Source organism: Eschscholzia californica, unplaced genomic scaffold, assembly GCF_041429995.1.
Source record: "Eschscholzia californica isolate CP2 unplaced genomic scaffold, dmEscCali1.0.p SCAF_3, whole genome shotgun sequence".
Lineage (NCBI taxonomy): Eukaryota > Viridiplantae > Streptophyta > Magnoliopsida > Ranunculales > Papaveraceae > Eschscholzia > Eschscholzia californica.
In genome coordinates, this window is record NW_028238420.1 from 4,199,096 (window position 1) to 4,215,815 (window position 16,720).

Below are 16,720 nucleotides of genomic sequence, written 5' to 3' on the forward strand. Positions count from 1 at the left end.
GATCGTCAAACCAACTTTGAAGGAGGACGATTAGATTTCGTCGTAGTTTTATTTATCGGAGCTATTTCTTACCTATATATACAAGCTTTCTCTATCGTGTTTTCTTTTCTTTGATGTGCTTAACGTAAATACAGAAATTCACAAAAATGATAACCCCCAGGATGTCCCTGTTACCCGAACCATATGGGACACGCATATAAATGAAAAGTTAAAACCCAAAGGGTTTTAGTCCTAGGGTTTATTATATTCCATGCCATATGGGTGTACCTTGCAAATTAGATGTTTCTTTTAATGGTGCTACACCTAATAAGCATATACGTGTAAATTCAAAATATTTTGATCGATCAACATGATAAAGATAAAAATATCACACAAGCATATCATATTAAATGTGAGCAATCTCATTTTGTATAAAATTGATTCATAAAAATCCTTAAAAAACATAAAAATTGTTCGTTGTTTCTGTCTTTTCGAATGCCACGCTAACATAGAGATAGACTAGCTCGAGAGACGTAGTAACATAAAAGGAAGTGCTAATTCAAACAAGTCACATAACGATGTGTCATTCTTCTAAACCACATATTAACGTTCGCTTTTTCATATCAGATCACAGTGTTTTGAATCTATGGTTTACAGGATGCCACTTTAGTTAGTAATATTTAGGAAAGGAAGTATTTTAACATAGTGAGGCTTGAAGTTTTCAACATTTTGAACAACCAACCAACCATTCCAAAATAGAAATTAATAACTAAACTCTATAATTTGAAATGGTAATCCACTCTTATAGCCCTATTATTTCTCTCATCATATTAGCCTCTTGTATCCCCTATAAAAGTAGTTCCATCCACCAACATTGAAACTCACCACACAACAAGAGCTTCATTTTAATCATATACATTGGAGTGGGTTCAAAACAATTGGTTTGGCAAGGTCTAGTTTTCAGCTTCATTAAGGGTTAGAAACAAATCAACCCAAACACTAGACCTTGGCCACCAAAGCCAAAAACCTAAAAAAATAATCAAAACAAAAGGAGAGAAATGGAGGCAATTAAGTTGCAAAACGTTTTGTCTCTTTTATTCATCTTTGCTTTTGTTCTTTTTGTCTCAGTAGTTCGGGCTAATATCGGCGATTTTGATGAAGTGTGGCAGAAAAGAGCCGAAGAAGCCCGAAAGGATGCCCTTGAGGCTTACCATCCTAATCCTGAAGAAGTAACTGATAATTTTAATTTGCACGTCCGAATGGCTCTAGAGGGTGCTGGAAACAATACTAGAAGGGAACTGCGTAAATACCACGGAAAGTGTTTGGCAACTAACCCTATCGATCGATGTTGGAGATGCCGAGCTGATTGGGCCTCCAACAGGAAGAGGCTAGCTGACTGTGTCAAGGGTTTCGGACGAAGAACGGTGGGAGGAAAGTACGGTAAGTTCTACACTGTTACAAACCCATCCGACAATAGCTTGGACAGGCCCGCACCCGGTACCTTGAGACATGCTGTGATCCAAAATGAGCCACTTTGGATCATTTTTGCTAAGAGTATGGTTATAAGATTAAATGGAGAACTCATAGTGAATAGTCATAAGACGATAGACGGTCGTGGAGCTAATGTTCATATCGCTTACGGTTCAAGTATATCAATTCAATTTTCTAAGAATGTTATTGTACATAACATTCACATTCATGACATTGTTTCAAAACCTGGTGGTATGATTAGAGCTTCACCTGATCATATTGGAATTAGAGGAAAGAGTGATGGTGATGCTGTTTCAATCTATGGTTCTTCAAATGTTTGGGTTGATCATCTTTCCATGTCTAATTGTGAAGATGGTCTTGTTGATATCATTGAAGGTTCAACTGCCATTACTATCTCCAACAATCACATGACACACCACAACGACGTACGTATCTATCTATTCGCTCCGCTTACATACCCTAAATTTTCCATTATTTTATGTTCAAAACATATAAAACTAACCATATATATACATATGTCGTTTTCGTGGTTGTGTTTTTGCAGGTTATGTTGTTTGGAGCACACGACGATCACCCAATCGATGCAATAATGCAAATTACAGTAGCATTCAACCACTTTGGACAAGGACTAGTTCAAAGAATGCCAAGATGTCGATGGGGATTCGTTCATGTCGTTAACAACGATTATACTCATTGGCTCATGTATGCCATTGGTGGTAGTCAACATCCAACCATTATAAGTCAAGGTAATAGATTTATAGCACCACCAACACAGGCTGCCAAAGAGGTGACAAAAAGAGATGATGCACCAGAGAGTGTATGGAGATCATGGACATGGAGGTCACAAGGTGATCTTATGATGAATGGTGCATTTTTCGTCGAATCGGGTAGCCCTAATAATGTCAAAAGATTCTCAAGGAAGGATCAAATTAAGTATAAGCCAGGACAATTTGTTACTAGGCTTACTCGTTTTGCTGGTTGTCTTAACTGTGTAGTTGGCAAGCCTTGTTAATAAGTTTTTCTTACTACAAAATAAAAAGTGGAGAGAGAAACTCAACAACAAACAAAACAAAATGTTTCAAGAATTGAAGATGAGCAAGATTGATTGAAGAATAGTTTCTCTCTTCTTTTTATTTTTATTTTTTTCTTTAAAATTAATTTATTAATTTTCATGTATTTTTTTTTTAATTTATTGGTTGTTCTGAAAATGGAAGGGGAGGTGAGTCTGAGTGAGTGAGTATAGGAAGGTTGGTGGTGAGTTGTGAGTTAAAAAGATGAAATGAGTGAAAAAAAAGTTGAGTTGTTAGGAAAAGAAAATTTCATAATACTCATTTTTTTTTTGTTAAAGATCATAATACTCATTTGGTTGATCCAATATTCATCTTGATTATCTATTTATTTATATTATCATTATTATTACTATTGTTTATTCTCTCTCTTTCTAAGCTATGCACTACAATAACATGAATATGTTTCTTCAATTTCCTTTTAAAATAAAGAATAGATTATGTTACTAGTATGAGAAAGAGAAACTATAATAATGAGGAGGTCTACTCTTTGAATACATAGTGGGAACATATATTAGAAAAAAAAAAAAATTAAGAGAACAAGAAAAACCAGACAGACTATAGGCAGAAATTCTACGTGGATTGTTGTAATTCACGCTTTTGAAAGTTCTGATCTACTAAACAGTGAATCACGACAAGCCACATACTATATCTGTTCATAGTTCGTCTAGTTTTTCTTATTCTCTAGCATTACTCTATTAGAAATGAAAGAGAAACAAATGGTTTGAATCTAGGTCTGCTTCCTAATCTACAAAGATTGCTTGAATTCTTGATTTATGAACTTCAAGGGAGTCCCAAATATATACATCTTCAATGTTATTTAACAGCTAGTTTATTAGATAAACCTAAGCCTTTTTCTCGATCTATAACTAACTTGTCCATTTGATCCTCATATTTCGACAAATATACCTTTAGTCCTTCTAACTAGAAAAATGTTAGAAAAACCTACAGAAGTGTACTTATCCCAACCGAAATAAGAAGCAATCGTCCATTGAAAGTGAAGAAGTCCATCAATAAATAGGGAAAGAGAATTCACTTGAAAATAGAGATAGTTGATTTCGTTTATGTATAGAGTAGACTTTGAATTTATTTCTTCTAACATTGCTCTTCTAACTAACAGAAGAATTTGTAGGTTATCTCATTTTCCCATCCTGTCCTTGTTTCTCCATTTTGCCCTTGTCTCTTCTAACATTTTCTATAGATTGACAAGAGAAAGGAGAATACCAAAGAGAAGAGGGAAAAAGAGAGAGAGAAGATCGAGAAAGGAGTTTAGAAGACATGCAGTTGGGAAAAAAAATAAAGGAAGAAGGTTGAGAAAGGTGTTCAGTACAAGTGCACCGAGACATCCTAACGTCCCAGTAGACTTGAAGCTTTGTTCCTCGAGACTAGACCAACTCGTTCAGGATTCGCCATCTTTTTTCATTGTTCAGTTATTTGACAACAAGAAAAGAGCATTGTTCCACTCATTCATAGCATGAAAAAACCGAAAATGCCACTTCTCTCGAAGAGAAAAAGAACTAATCGATTTCTTGAGAACCCACATATTTCAACAAAAATGAAAGGTACAAAAAACAAGGTAGAAGCCTATTTTAAAAGACCTAAAGAGAAGAGTGAAGTTGATCAAAATAGTAATACTCCCTTATCTAGGGTTTGAACTTTCAACAACTTTCGCAAATTACATAATACACTTTGAGCACGAGGATATATGATCAAATATCTTAAGATATATCGAGGTGGTACATCAGGTCCACCATACATATAAAATACAACAAAAATGACAAATCGTTTTCCAATATTACTGAAAAAATGCCCATAATTAAAGGCCAGGGGCAAGAACATCACTAAATTTTTACTAGATAACCCTAAGATCTGAAGTCTTCTTTCCCACCGGAAGCAGCTCTTGTAAAACAATATTGTGCTACTCGCGGGTTCATAAGAACCTCGTCCAAGCGTGAGGGTCCTCCATTCTCTGAAACATTTATCGTTTTTTGCTCAGACCAAATCACTAACAAGAGGAAATGGAGATTTCTAGTATACTAATCGTCTTCTGTATCAAGCCCACCGATCCGATGACGTCTTCTGTCGAAAACAGCTCTGAAGGATTCACGTTCGGCTCGGAGATGCTCTTGAAAAACACTTCGTCTATTTATTTCCTGACTGGTCTGGCCTATAACCATCTTGTCACCTTCCAATAATGGGTTCGACGTCTGCACATATTCAGAAAAAAGAAGAAAATACTTCATCACATTGGGTGAAGAATTACGAGTACAGAGTGATTTTCGATCAGTACGCATCATAATCCAAGTTAAAATTATTAATCAGCAAAAAAGGAGGCTCGTCTACAGAGAATCACATCAGAATGAAGTCGGATTCTTTTTGTTGTGTTACTCTCTATCGATAGAGTGCAGAAATCTAATATTCCAATCATTACTAAAGCAATACAAGCATAAACCACCAATGATAAGGGACCAGTCACTAACCAAGTTATAGCCGGCACCAGGCCCAATAACCAAAGACACCTTCTTCGCCTTTTTTGCCGCCGCTATGGAAAAACCAGTTTTATCAACCTGTAAAAACAAATGTAGTAAGATTAACAAAGCTACAACTTGGTCAGACAGATACGACATTTCTTATGTTCATAACAGTTTGATAAGAAGAACAAGATGCACTTGATATACGTGAATTGTTAGTATACAATGAATACCTGGTCACCCCAATGAACAGATTTATCTCCCTTGTTATATGCTTGAATTAAACCAGAGAGAGCATTCGAATTCTTCCCTTTAGCAGCACCTTTCGATCTTTCAACATCTTCTTCATCGTCATGTGACCATTTACTCCTACCTAATTCTTTAACTCCTGCTGAATCATCATTCTTTTCAGTGTCCCATCTCTCCCCATCATCGGCCAGATCTGAAGTAGAGAAAAGAGATGTAAAAAAACAAACAATTTCATGGAAAATGAAACTTCTTATCAAGAGAAATTCGAGTTGTTTAACATTATGTGATCCAATTTAGAGTCCACTGGAGAGGATCTGATTTAAATGTTTCTTGAAATTTAGGAAGATATGAAAGGTCATGCATATGCAAATTTATTTTGACGTAATATTTCCACAAACTTTTGCTTCTCCATGATCCAAAGGAAAATAAAAGGAAAATGGATCTGAGAAGCTTTAATATATATGCTGATAGGTACTGTTCCCAAACTTCAAAAAATAATATATAAGATATACTATGGTATTTTACATGGTGAAATGTGAGAACAATAATTTGGACTTTAATACTTAGTTGAAAAGAAGATTCTAAACTCTTCCAACATACCTTGAGGTGCATAATCTTCAACTGGTGGTTCGGACTTCTGTGCAGACTTCCCGTCCTCCAACCCAGATGAGCCCTCATCGCATGCCACATCTTCAATATCCATATCCATGTCCACCTAACAGATATAACACATTAAGTTGCTGAATACAAATCCAATCTACTTAAAAAGCTTACAACACTGATTTTTTTAGCATGTAAATCAAAGTTTACCACCGAAAAAGGCATCACAATGACCATATACACACATTTTTAACACGGAAGATTGTCTCAAACCCAAGAAACTAATCAAAACATGAACTGTCTAAAACCTTGGGAGAGAACATGGCTAGTAAATAACTATTTTGTTATTGTAGAAAGCGATCAGTTCTTCTGATCTTGTTTGGGCTTGGAAAGGTGACTTTCTCGATTCAAGAAGCAGAGGAGCCTAAGTAGAAGAGCACCATGATTCAGGTCCTGACACATGGGAAGGGGGATTTTAGTTGCAAGAATGAACCAGTGAAGGAATGAACTACGTCAGAATTGTGAAGTCACCAGCGACTAACCCTAGTGGCAACACCACAAAAGAGAATGGGAACAGCCCCCACACCAAGAACACACATGCCGCCCTCCCCGCCACCAGTTCAAGTGATACAAAAAGCTTGAATTTCTTATTAGTTTCGTGTTTTGGCAAAAAGTGGAAGAAGTAAAGTTTCCATGTTATTTACGAAGGGAAGACAATAAGTAACAATTACCACTTTTTGGGGGCATTCAATCCCTTTCAGGGATTTCACTAATAATTGGGAAGTCATTCTTGCAACAAGGTCACTACTGGTTTGATCTGGGTCTCCTGAACCTCTTGGTTCAAACTTTTGTACATTTCTATACAAATTTATATAAATTCTCTCTTTTCTTAAAGGAAAAACAGTTACCACTTCGAAGCACATAGTTTTTTAAGTGAGATCAATAAATCAAGCGAGTCCTAATTCAAACTACTCAATCACAAAAAACAAAAATATAAAAAAATAGGAAACTGTTGTACGTGTAAAATTAGAGTTACTACCTCTTGGATTCCACTTTCATCGAGAGCATCTCCCTGGAATAGTGACTGTCATGACAGGAAATATTGTATTACAACTTTAGCATAGAACCAAATAACAAATACAGTTGTCACATGGCTATGAGAAGTGAAACATCTCACTTCAAACATAAACCTTGTTTCTTTCTTATACTCGTGCTGTGAAACATAAACAAGTTAAAGAAAAACCTGGGAATCAAGTTGCAAATATAAAGATGGAGCTTCTTCCCACAGCTTTGCCATTTTTTGTATGTCTTCAGAGGTGAAACCATGTACATTCCTAGCAGCACAACCCTGTTACGACGAGGAATAAAACCCAAGGCAAAGTTATATTATGTTACGCATATATTATTAAATAAGCCATGGTACAGTATGTTGTTTTTGAAGAAAGCAGTTGCCAAACATCTAAGAGCAAGTTTCCTAGAGGCTAGAAAGAATACTCAGACGTAGTCCAGTATCACTTGTTAAATTTCAATATCATCAGTTGGAAACTGAAATCAAAACTCACCACAGGGTCCTTGTAAGTAGCTTCTAGCAAGTAAACTTCATACCCGGACCTCTGCACAAACAAAAAAGAAACAATGAGCATGGTATGCAGCAAAACATAGGATGAGTCCAGAAACGGTTGCATGGGAATCAAATATAAACAAATAAAGAATGGCAAAATAAACGTTCACATTTCAGGTCTTTATGTAACAGCATGTCATATCACTGGGACAAACCAGTAATAATATCATGGAAGAGAATTTACTAAGGTCATGAAGTATCACGGAAAATAAATTGTTGTTATTCTTGTTCTCGGGTTATCTTTGACGACTAACGAGTTCCAGTTTCCAACTCAGGGAGTAAGAATAGCTTAAACATTGCGCAAAATATTAGCAGCAAAAGAAAAAGTATCGTACTTCCAGTTCTTGCAACTTAGACAATATCAATATCCACCAATATAGAGGTAAATCTTAAAGTTCAGAATATGTTACTACAAGAAAAAGAAGTTATAATTCTGATGCAATTAAAGACTGTAAAACCAACCTGCCGGAGAACTGGAAGTTGAACCAGATATTCGTTTTAAATAATTAACTAGTTGAAATATCATAAGTATGAAATTTTGGTTTGATTGGAAATCAAAATACTTCGGGGAATATTTCAACTAGTGTGGAAACGGTAACAAATTCATGGAAATGAAATGTAACTGATAGATATACGACGGAATATTTTGCAACAAAGTGCAACAATAACAAAAGAACATAAGCAGCATGCTACAAGTCCTAGCAACAACTCTGATGTGCATAAATAAAAATCAATGACATTTTATTGAAGCTCATATAAGAATGTATTACAAGTCACTTGTACTATTTAATGACAAAAGTAACAGCATTTCCTAACCCAATAAAAAATCTTCAAACAAACTCAATATGGTAAAACAATTTTCATTCTATTGATAAAAAGAAAAATTCATCTCAACTTCCCATTATTCATTATTCAATCCACCTAGGACACTGAAAAGAAAAATAAAGGGATCCAATCACAGAACGATATTTCACTGAGATGTACAATTGATGTAAATGTGTCCTTGGAGGATTCAACGGAGTTAAAATTTTATAAATAAATAAAATTAGAAACTATCCTAATGTAGCAGCCAACCCAGAGCAGGTGCCCCTAAAGTCTCGATTCACAAATAAAAAATCCGATGGGTATAAAGCACCGGAATAAAATAAGAGAAGCCTAAACAAGATAACCAATCAAGTTTTATTGGTATACCTTCTATGATAGACACCAGAAGGAATCAATAAGAATCGGGCCGCCAACTACTCTAAGGACCATTTTCTTAAAACTTGAGGACATTGTTCAGACACAAAAAAACGTGAACAGACATACTCACAAAAATTTAGAGTTGTACAATGAGAATTAAGGGTATACCTTCGCAGTTGCCCAAAATTGAGCAAAATCGGCTACCCGCAGATTGCGGTCATCCACTAAGACGAGGCACACATACCACCAACAAAAGGGTCAATTGCGGAACAAGCTGCATGTAATTAGTGAAAACGAAGACAGGGCACAAGCACCGGACCCTACCACCTACCCATAACCTCCCTAAAAGATTGAACTACGGAACTATCAAATAGGCTAGACCAATTGCAGAACTAGGAACCACTTTTTTATCTTTCACAGCCTAAGTATAAGTAACAAACGTAGAAAATAAAGTTTCTAATTTCCAATAGAAGACGGGAATACAGGCACAACTTTATGTATGTACAATTACTAGTGAATTGGAGCCCATGAAACTTCTAGAGTATGCAACTCAACACAGACTACCAATTTCTGACTTCTGACCTTGTTTATTTCCAGCATCAGATCTTAGATTATGGGCAGGAAGCTTATGACAAAAGGATAAAAGCTCGAAACAAAGGACAACTCTTGCACACCTTAAAAAAGGTAGAGAACAATAATAACAACAATATTAAATGGATAAATCCTTACGACGAGAAATGAACATGATGTAAAGAAAATAATGAGTTCCTATTGTGGTTAAAGATTTTGTTATAAGATTCATACCAATTATAAAGGTGAAATTACCCTCCTCTAGGGTCTTTTTGAATGCTTTCAACATGCTTGCCCGATATGCCTGTCACGATTATGTAAATTTTCAAGTTATATGGTAATTAAAAAAAAAATCATAAATCATCACATGTATTCTGGAAATTGACGCATATGACTGCAAAGCACTAAAAGTACATATAGGACACGTTTAAATACAAACGAAACGATATTTTGCATTTAAGTAAAGCAGGTGTGAAGTAGCAACAAAGAAATCATGGTAAGACAAGAAAAAAGACAACACTTGTACATCTGTCGCACAAGAGAGTTTAACTGGTTTTGATAAGGACTAGGGAGAGCCCAACAAGGACCGTGGCACAGAAAGTTATAATGAAAAGCATAGGAGATTCACAACTTCAATATACTGACCTAACCCTATAAGTGAAATGAGCTTCAGCAATGGGCATAATGCATATTGAAACAAAAGAGAAAATTCAAAAAAGAAGATAAAAGCGAAAATTCTTGAAGACCTTTACTAACAATTCAAATTAGTGGAACACAGACATAAATATGCCACTAATAACATCTATAATATGTTACATAGAGTAAGAATCATCACCTCTTCCATTTCAGGTTCATAACAATACTCAATCACCGTCTTTGTAAGTGTTTTTCTCCCTTTAACAGAGTTGGAAGCTTTAGGTCCCTCGCGCTCCTCAATCTTCGGATATATGACAATAACTTGTAAACATCAATATACTTCAAGACTTACCAAGGAAGATTACGATATAGAGAGGAAACAAAAGAACCTTTTCAACTTCAGTCATGAAATAGTCATCCATTGAATGAATTCGTGGAGCATCACCCCCATTTTCTACTTCCAAATCACGCAGCATCTTTGCTAAATAACTTTTTCCACTACCTAGAAGCATAACATAATATTAACATTCCTTTATTAGACACATTTCATGACTATGATATCCCCATGATATTGGATCTATGACGTAATGACGGATAACTAATTGCTTTTCACTCATCCTGTTATGACTAGTGCCTTCCAGTTATCGCATAATGGACCTTATTTAATTCTTCAGCATTAACAAATGTCCCCACATGCAACCAAAAATATGAAAAGTATGCACAACTTTGCCTCTTAAGTGTACCAAACCGGTTTCGAGTAAGTAAGGGAGTACCTGGAAGCCCACGAAGAATGATAACGATATGATCTGGACGAGTAGCTCGATATTGCCGCCTAAGTAAATGAGAAACATCAACACGTTTTGGTTTATCTGGCAATGGATGCCTAAGAGGGAAAGACCTGGCTCCGGGAGCTGATGAGTGCAACATAGGTGGACTAATTGAAGAACCAGCTGGGATTGAATACATAAGAGAAGAAGTCTTTTGGGGTGATGGTGTCGGATGCAGGTTTGATGGAGGTGGTGGTGGTGGTGGATCCATAGGAAAAGGTGGGGGTGACACAGGAGGAAGAGGAGGGCTGCCAAATGCCCAAGAAGCCGCTGTCTGGTCGTGTCGTGTTGCCAAATTGTTAGAGTATGTAGGATAAAGACTTCCTTGTTTATTCATATTTGGGGAACCAAAGGTCTCTATCACTGAAAAATTATGAGGCATCGGTTTTTGAGTGCCCTCAAATGACTGTCCTACATCCCTTTGCTGCCCTTTGTAATGAAGATCATGTATGTATTCATGATTCGGCATATTCGAACCCGAAGACAATGGCCAACTAGTAAAGTTAAGATTTTGAGGGTCCTTTGCTGGGTCATAATCTTTTGATTGAAGCCGTTGGGAATCAGGGGCACGAAATTGTTCATGCGAAGCCTGAGAAATGGGATAAGATGTACTATGAGACACATTTGGCTGTTGTGAGTTAGAATTATAGAGCTCCCTCTGAATTAGGTGGTTGAATCCATGTGCAACCGGCAATTCTAAATCTCGACGAGTGGGATCAACAAAGTGAGGAGCACCCATTTGGGGAATACTTGGTTCATTGCTATGCAGAGTGGTGTGGTTAATCTGACCATAATGGTGAGGCTCCCGATGTTCATTTCTACCATTTGGTGAATTCCCAAATCCAGGAAGAACACTACCCTTCCTCCCGTGTTCACGAATTAAACTCAATCTACGTTCATCCTCTAATGACGGTCTATTCTGGTTCGAACTATAATCACCATAACTAGGTGCAGGAATTTGTGCAAAAGAATTAGAATTCATCTCATCAACCTTAATCCTCTTATGACTTCTATCACTCTCAACAAATTCCCCACCCACAAATCTATTACTACCATAATCAAACTGTGAATTAAACCCATCTCTATGATTACCACCAGAATCTCCCACCATTGGGGATTCTGGAAACTTCCTTACAAAATTAGGGTTTCCAATCATCGGTGTCATAAATTTAGTATGATCATCGTAATACGATGAAGGAGGAGGAGGGGGCATATTGACATGATTACCGAGAAAGGGTCTTTGAAAGGAAGAAGGATCATTATGAAGTCGATGATGAATGGATCCTCCTCCAAATCCATTGTTATGATCGAACGGAAGAGGATGGTGATGATATTGATGAGGAGTGCAGAAAGGGAAGTGAGAAGTGGAACAAGTAGGGCACAAATTAGTATTACCTTGAATTGGTCGGAATCGCCATGATTCTTCCATCTTCGTGAAGGCGATCGGAGCTGAGAAAACTGAAATATACCAGATTCGATACCAAGAATAAACAAAGACTAGGGTTTAGACTTTAGTAGGATTTGCAAGAGAGAGAGAGACGGGTAATAATTGAAGCGGGTTCCGAATCGGGTCCAAAAGCATTGTTTAAAGAGTCCCTAAAGTGTCGCCAAAAGTACTTACTAACAGAACGTCGCTAAAAGTATTCCAAGCGAGGGTTTTAACCAAAACCAAAAGACCAACCTGTTCATTGAAAACCCTAAAATTCCGATGGGAGAAAAGGGAGAAACCCCACCTGAAAACTACCCATCATCGTCATCATCTATGGATAAGAAGAAGAAGAAGAAACAGAAGGGTTTAGAGATCGAAGGATACCCAATTGAGGGTATCTCAATTGGAGGTCAAGAAACCTGCGTAATTTTCTCATCTCTCAAAATCGCCTTCGACATTGGTAGATGCCCTCAACGTGCTATTTCTCAGGAATTCCTCTTCATCTCTCATGGTCACATGGATCATATCGTAAGTTCATCTTCATTCTCCCTCTACACTTGATCACCAAATTTGCCCTAATTTACTCAAACTTGAGACCTTCAAGTTTTTTTTTACTGTAAATTGATTAGGGAGGATTGCCCATGTATATTGCAACTCGAGGTTTGTATCGTATGAAACCCCCAACTGTTATTGTTCCGAAATCGATTAAGGAAAACGTAGAAAAGTTGATTGATGTTCATAGAGCAATGGATTATTCAGAATTGAAACATAACTTAATCGGTCTGGATATAGGTAAAGTATGATCTTCATTTTCATTTTTCAATTTGGGAAATTGGATGAATTTGGATTTTTTTAATAAAAAATTAGGTTTAGTTTTGCAGGAGAAGAGTTGCAGATAAGAAAAGACATTAAAGTAAGAGCATTTAGGACTTGCCATTCTATACCAAGTCAGGTAAACACAAGACAAGTCGATCGATATACAATAGATTGCTGTAGTTGAAACCGTAATTGTAGGTATATTGTGAATAATGCATCCACACCATAAACTTCTTATTACAATTTTGATGATAGTTAGGTCCTTGTAATTTGGTCAAATTAGAGGTAATGGCTCGTTTATGGGCGTTTCGGTAAGAGCTTCCCACATTTTATCGCACTTCTTTAATTCTGGTTCGAACTAACCACAAGAGATTTATTTAAATAGTAACCATCAACTTTTTAATTTATCACTGTTTGGGAATCAAAGAATGTTCGTTCCATCAACTATTGTTCTTTATTCTATAACTCATTGATTGATGACACATTTTAAAACTCCGGTGCCCGATGGGATAATAGAAGTTTCAAAATTTAAAACTTATGTTGATTGTGTTTTCCGTCTCTTTCGTGTTCCCCTTCTTCCCATTCAAGAATCTCATCAGTATGCTTGGTTCTAATGGTTATAACAGAAATGCCGGATCACCGGACAATCTTCATGCCGTTATAATTGACCTCTAACCCCTTGTCGGTTATAATTGACCTCTAAACCCTTCCGGCGTGGCTATCCCGTCCTCTATATGTCAGTAACTTGGACTGCACTCATGTAGATGATCATGGAGGGAAAGTTAAATTAGGATGCGGCGGGAAAGAGTGGACGCTAGTTTTCCTCTATTATTGAAGAAGATTATGGAAAGTTTGAGTGAGAAGACGAGGCGAGGATAGAACAGTTGGATGATCCATAAGGAGTTCAAAAAAAGTAGTTAATACACTTCTATTTAGAAACGTAGGATATAATTAAAGAGGTTTCGAGGCAGCCTTGTGATTTTCAGATGGGAATTTGAAGTGTTGTGAAGTTGATTTTTTATTATTCTGTAACTTCTGTTATTACTAGAATGTTTGATTTAGGTTAACTGTTATACATGAGCAATCTCACCCTCACGAAAATCCTATTCCTTATTTATCAGTATTTTGAATTGTTAGGAGTTGCATGACTTTCTTCTAACTTGTTGTCTGGCAAACAAATTGCAGGGTTATATAATTTACTCGGTTAAACAGAAACTTAAGCAGGAATATGTCGGCCTTCCCGGAAATGAGATCAAGAACTTGAAGTTATCAGGTGTGGAGGTCTGTTTTGGGAGATCACTAGTTAACCCATACTCTTGCTCGCAATTTCCTTCATTGACAGATCGATTCTTTTAAATTTCAGTTGTTCTCTTCTTAGATTTCGGCTTATGGGTTTTAATGGAATCGCGTTCTGCAGATTACGTATACAATAACCTCACCTGAGATTGCGTTCACTGGAGACACCATGTCTGACTTCATAACCGACCCGAATAATGCTGATGTATTAAAAGCAAGGATTCTTGTAATGGAGGTACTTCATTAGCCTTTCTTTTTCTTTTCCAATCAAAATCGAATAGCCCCCATGTCTCTATAACCACGATGAACTGAGAAACTGGGGAAACCTCAATATATCACTGTTATGGATCAACATACCACATAGAGTATAGAAAATGAAATTCGAAACAAAACGAGAATGGGTTTTTGGTTTAAACTCGTCTAATATGTAAATCCATAAATATCTACTCAAAATCCTTTTTGCTTTTGTTTCATTGACTTCTTGGTAGAGCACATTCGTCAACGACTCGATCACTGTTGAACATGCTAGAGAATATGGTCACACCCATTTGTCTGAGGTTAATCTTCGATCTATCATTTAATTTATCTTTTTCTTTATGTGATGAGCCAAGTAAGTTAGTGTTTGTTTTTTTCTCAAATTTAGGTCTGAATCTGACTCGAGGTCTGAATTGACTTGAGTCAGATGTCAGATTGTTTGTTTTCGTCTGAGTGGCTGATTTGGGTCAATTTGAGTCAGACGAGTCAGATTTGGGCAATGAGAAAAAATAATACCACCTCTACACTCTTCTTTAATTCCATACTAGTTACTGCTCATTCATCTCTTCTTTCTCAACATTTTGTGCAGATAGTGAATCATGCAGATAAGTTTGAAAATAAAGCTATACTTCTAATTCATTTTTCAGCCCGTTACGAATCAAATGTATGCCTTTATTTAATCTTTAAACGTTTTATCTATTTGATTTACTATCTATATTGTTTTCAGAATATGAAATTCACCTTGTCATGGTTATACAGGAAATTGAAGCAGCAGTTTCAACATTGCCTCCTAGTTTATCAGGTCGAGTTTTCGCACTTACAGAAGGCTTCTGATAATCTTTTTGTTCCTCTTTTTCTTTTTCTTTTTTTGTTGAAAGTTTTTGTTCCCCATTTTGTACCATGAGATTTCAAGATATTTATAGTTTTTTTTAAGTTGCTAACATCGTTTATTAATCCAAATGATACACCCAAGATGACTCCACTGACTGAAGAATTGTCTCTCTCTCTCTTTTTTGATTTTTTTTGTTTGACTCGTCGAAATGATTGTACGGTACTATCATGTCTTTTCAGATAAGATATGAAATAAGTACGAATTAAACCATCCTCAGAGGTAACTTCAAACTAGTACAGTCATGCTGACTAGTCACTAGTCAGTCACCACACAACAAATCAGACTTGGGCAAGTCAGATTTAGATCAGTCATACTCAAGCTAGCAAAATTAAGATAATAGAGAGTAAATACATGAACCGCTTAATTTTGAAACATAACAAAATATGGATCTTGATCCCATTTCAAGGTCGAACATATTTTCTTTTTCTTTTTTTGTTGAAAGTTTTTGTTCTTCATTTTGTACCATGACATTTCAAGATATTTATAGTTTTTTTTAGTTACTAACATCGTTTATTAATCCAAATGATACACCTAAGATGGCTCAACTGACTGAAGAACACTCTTTCTCTCTCTCTCTCTCTCTCTCCCTCCGTCCCTCCCTCTTTCGCTCCCTCTCTCTCTCCCTCGCTCGCTCTCTCTCCCTCTCTTCTCTCTCTCTCTCTCTCTCTCTCTCTCTCTCTCTCTCTCTCTCTCTCTCTCTCTCTCTCTCTCGCTCTCTCCCTCCCTCGCTCCCTCCTTCCCTCGCTCCCTCCTTCCCTCGCTCCCTCCTTCCCTCCATCTCTCTCTCTTTCCTCGAGATTTTTTAGTTTGACTCGTCGAAATGATTGTAAGGTACTATCATGTCTTTTCAGATAAGATATGAAATAAGTACGAATTAACCATCCTCAGAAGTAACTTCAAACTAGTAAACTAATGCTCACTAGTCACTAGTCAGTCACCACACAACAAATCAGACTTAGGCAAGTCAGATTTAGATTAGTTATACTCAGGCGAGCAAAATTAAGATAATAGAGAGGAAATACATGAACTGCTTAATTTTGAAACATAAGAATATATGGATCTTGATACCATTTCAAGGTCGAACATATTTTCAAAGCTAAAAAAGAATCCGAATTCTAATTTTTTTTTTGTTGACCAGGGAAAACAGAAGAAACAAACTAAGAATCAAATCCCTGCAGAGCTGATTTTGCCAGATTATGCGCGAACCAGTTATGCTTTCTATTGAATGCTTGAAAGTGATATTATTGAAGGGTGTCCTCGAATTTCGTATTTCTGTCAGCACAGCCTGTGAAGTCAAATGTATATTGGATTTGTTTTGTGTTAACTGTTTGATAACAAA

The 16,720-nt window shown here is 36.5% G+C and overlaps 4 protein-coding genes across 5 annotated transcripts in view; 3 read left to right on the top strand and 1 right to left on the bottom strand.

Annotated features, from left to right (window-relative positions):
* The window catches only part of LOC147547809 (uncharacterized), a 97,046-nt gene that overhangs the window by 45,438 nt on the left and 34,888 nt on the right, over nucleotides 1-16,720 (top strand). The window lies entirely within an intron of this gene.
* LOC147547816 (pectate lyase-like) lies at nucleotides 856-2,845 on the top strand. Its single transcript, XM_086669578.1, has 2 exons — nucleotides 856-1,895; nucleotides 2,015-2,845. The coding sequence occupies exons 1-2, from the start codon at nucleotides 1,038-1,040 to the stop codon at nucleotides 2,480-2,482; spliced, it is 1,326 nt and encodes a 441-aa protein (XP_086525704.1). The 5' UTR covers nucleotides 856-1,037; the 3' UTR covers nucleotides 2,483-2,845.
* LOC147547817 (P-loop containing nucleoside triphosphate hydrolases superfamily protein) lies at nucleotides 4,154-12,454 on the bottom strand. The gene is made up of 12 exons (XM_086671974.1): nucleotides 10,640-12,454; nucleotides 10,256-10,368; nucleotides 10,066-10,167; nucleotides 9,465-9,534; nucleotides 8,829-8,884; nucleotides 7,420-7,470; nucleotides 7,101-7,205; nucleotides 6,897-6,941; nucleotides 5,858-5,972; nucleotides 5,242-5,450; nucleotides 5,018-5,104; nucleotides 4,154-4,744 (listed from the first exon to the last, which is right to left on the bottom strand). The coding sequence occupies exons 1-12, from the start codon at nucleotides 12,120-12,122 to the stop codon at nucleotides 4,574-4,576; spliced, it is 2,607 nt and encodes an 868-aa protein (XP_086528100.1). The 5' UTR covers nucleotides 12,123-12,454; the 3' UTR covers nucleotides 4,154-4,573.
* On the top strand, nucleotides 12,364-15,935 carry TRZ1 (tRNAse Z1). 2 transcript variants are annotated; one of them, XR_015238676.1, is made up of 9 exons: nucleotides 12,402-12,650; nucleotides 12,752-12,914; nucleotides 13,004-13,074; nucleotides 14,124-14,219; nucleotides 14,356-14,469; nucleotides 14,723-14,791; nucleotides 15,079-15,153; nucleotides 15,249-15,411; nucleotides 15,869-15,935. XR_015238676.1 is itself a non-coding variant. In XM_086671978.1 (8 exons), exons 1-8 carry the CDS (start codon nucleotides 12,402-12,404, stop codon nucleotides 15,321-15,323), a joined length of 912 nt encoding a protein of 303 aa, XP_086528104.1. In that variant the 5' UTR covers nucleotides 12,364-12,401; the 3' UTR covers nucleotides 15,324-15,471. The 2 variants fall into 2 exon arrangements, 1 of the variants encoding a protein (XP_086528104.1); XM_086671978.1 differs by lacking the exon at nucleotides 15,869-15,935 and having other exon boundaries at nucleotides 12,364-12,650; nucleotides 15,249-15,471.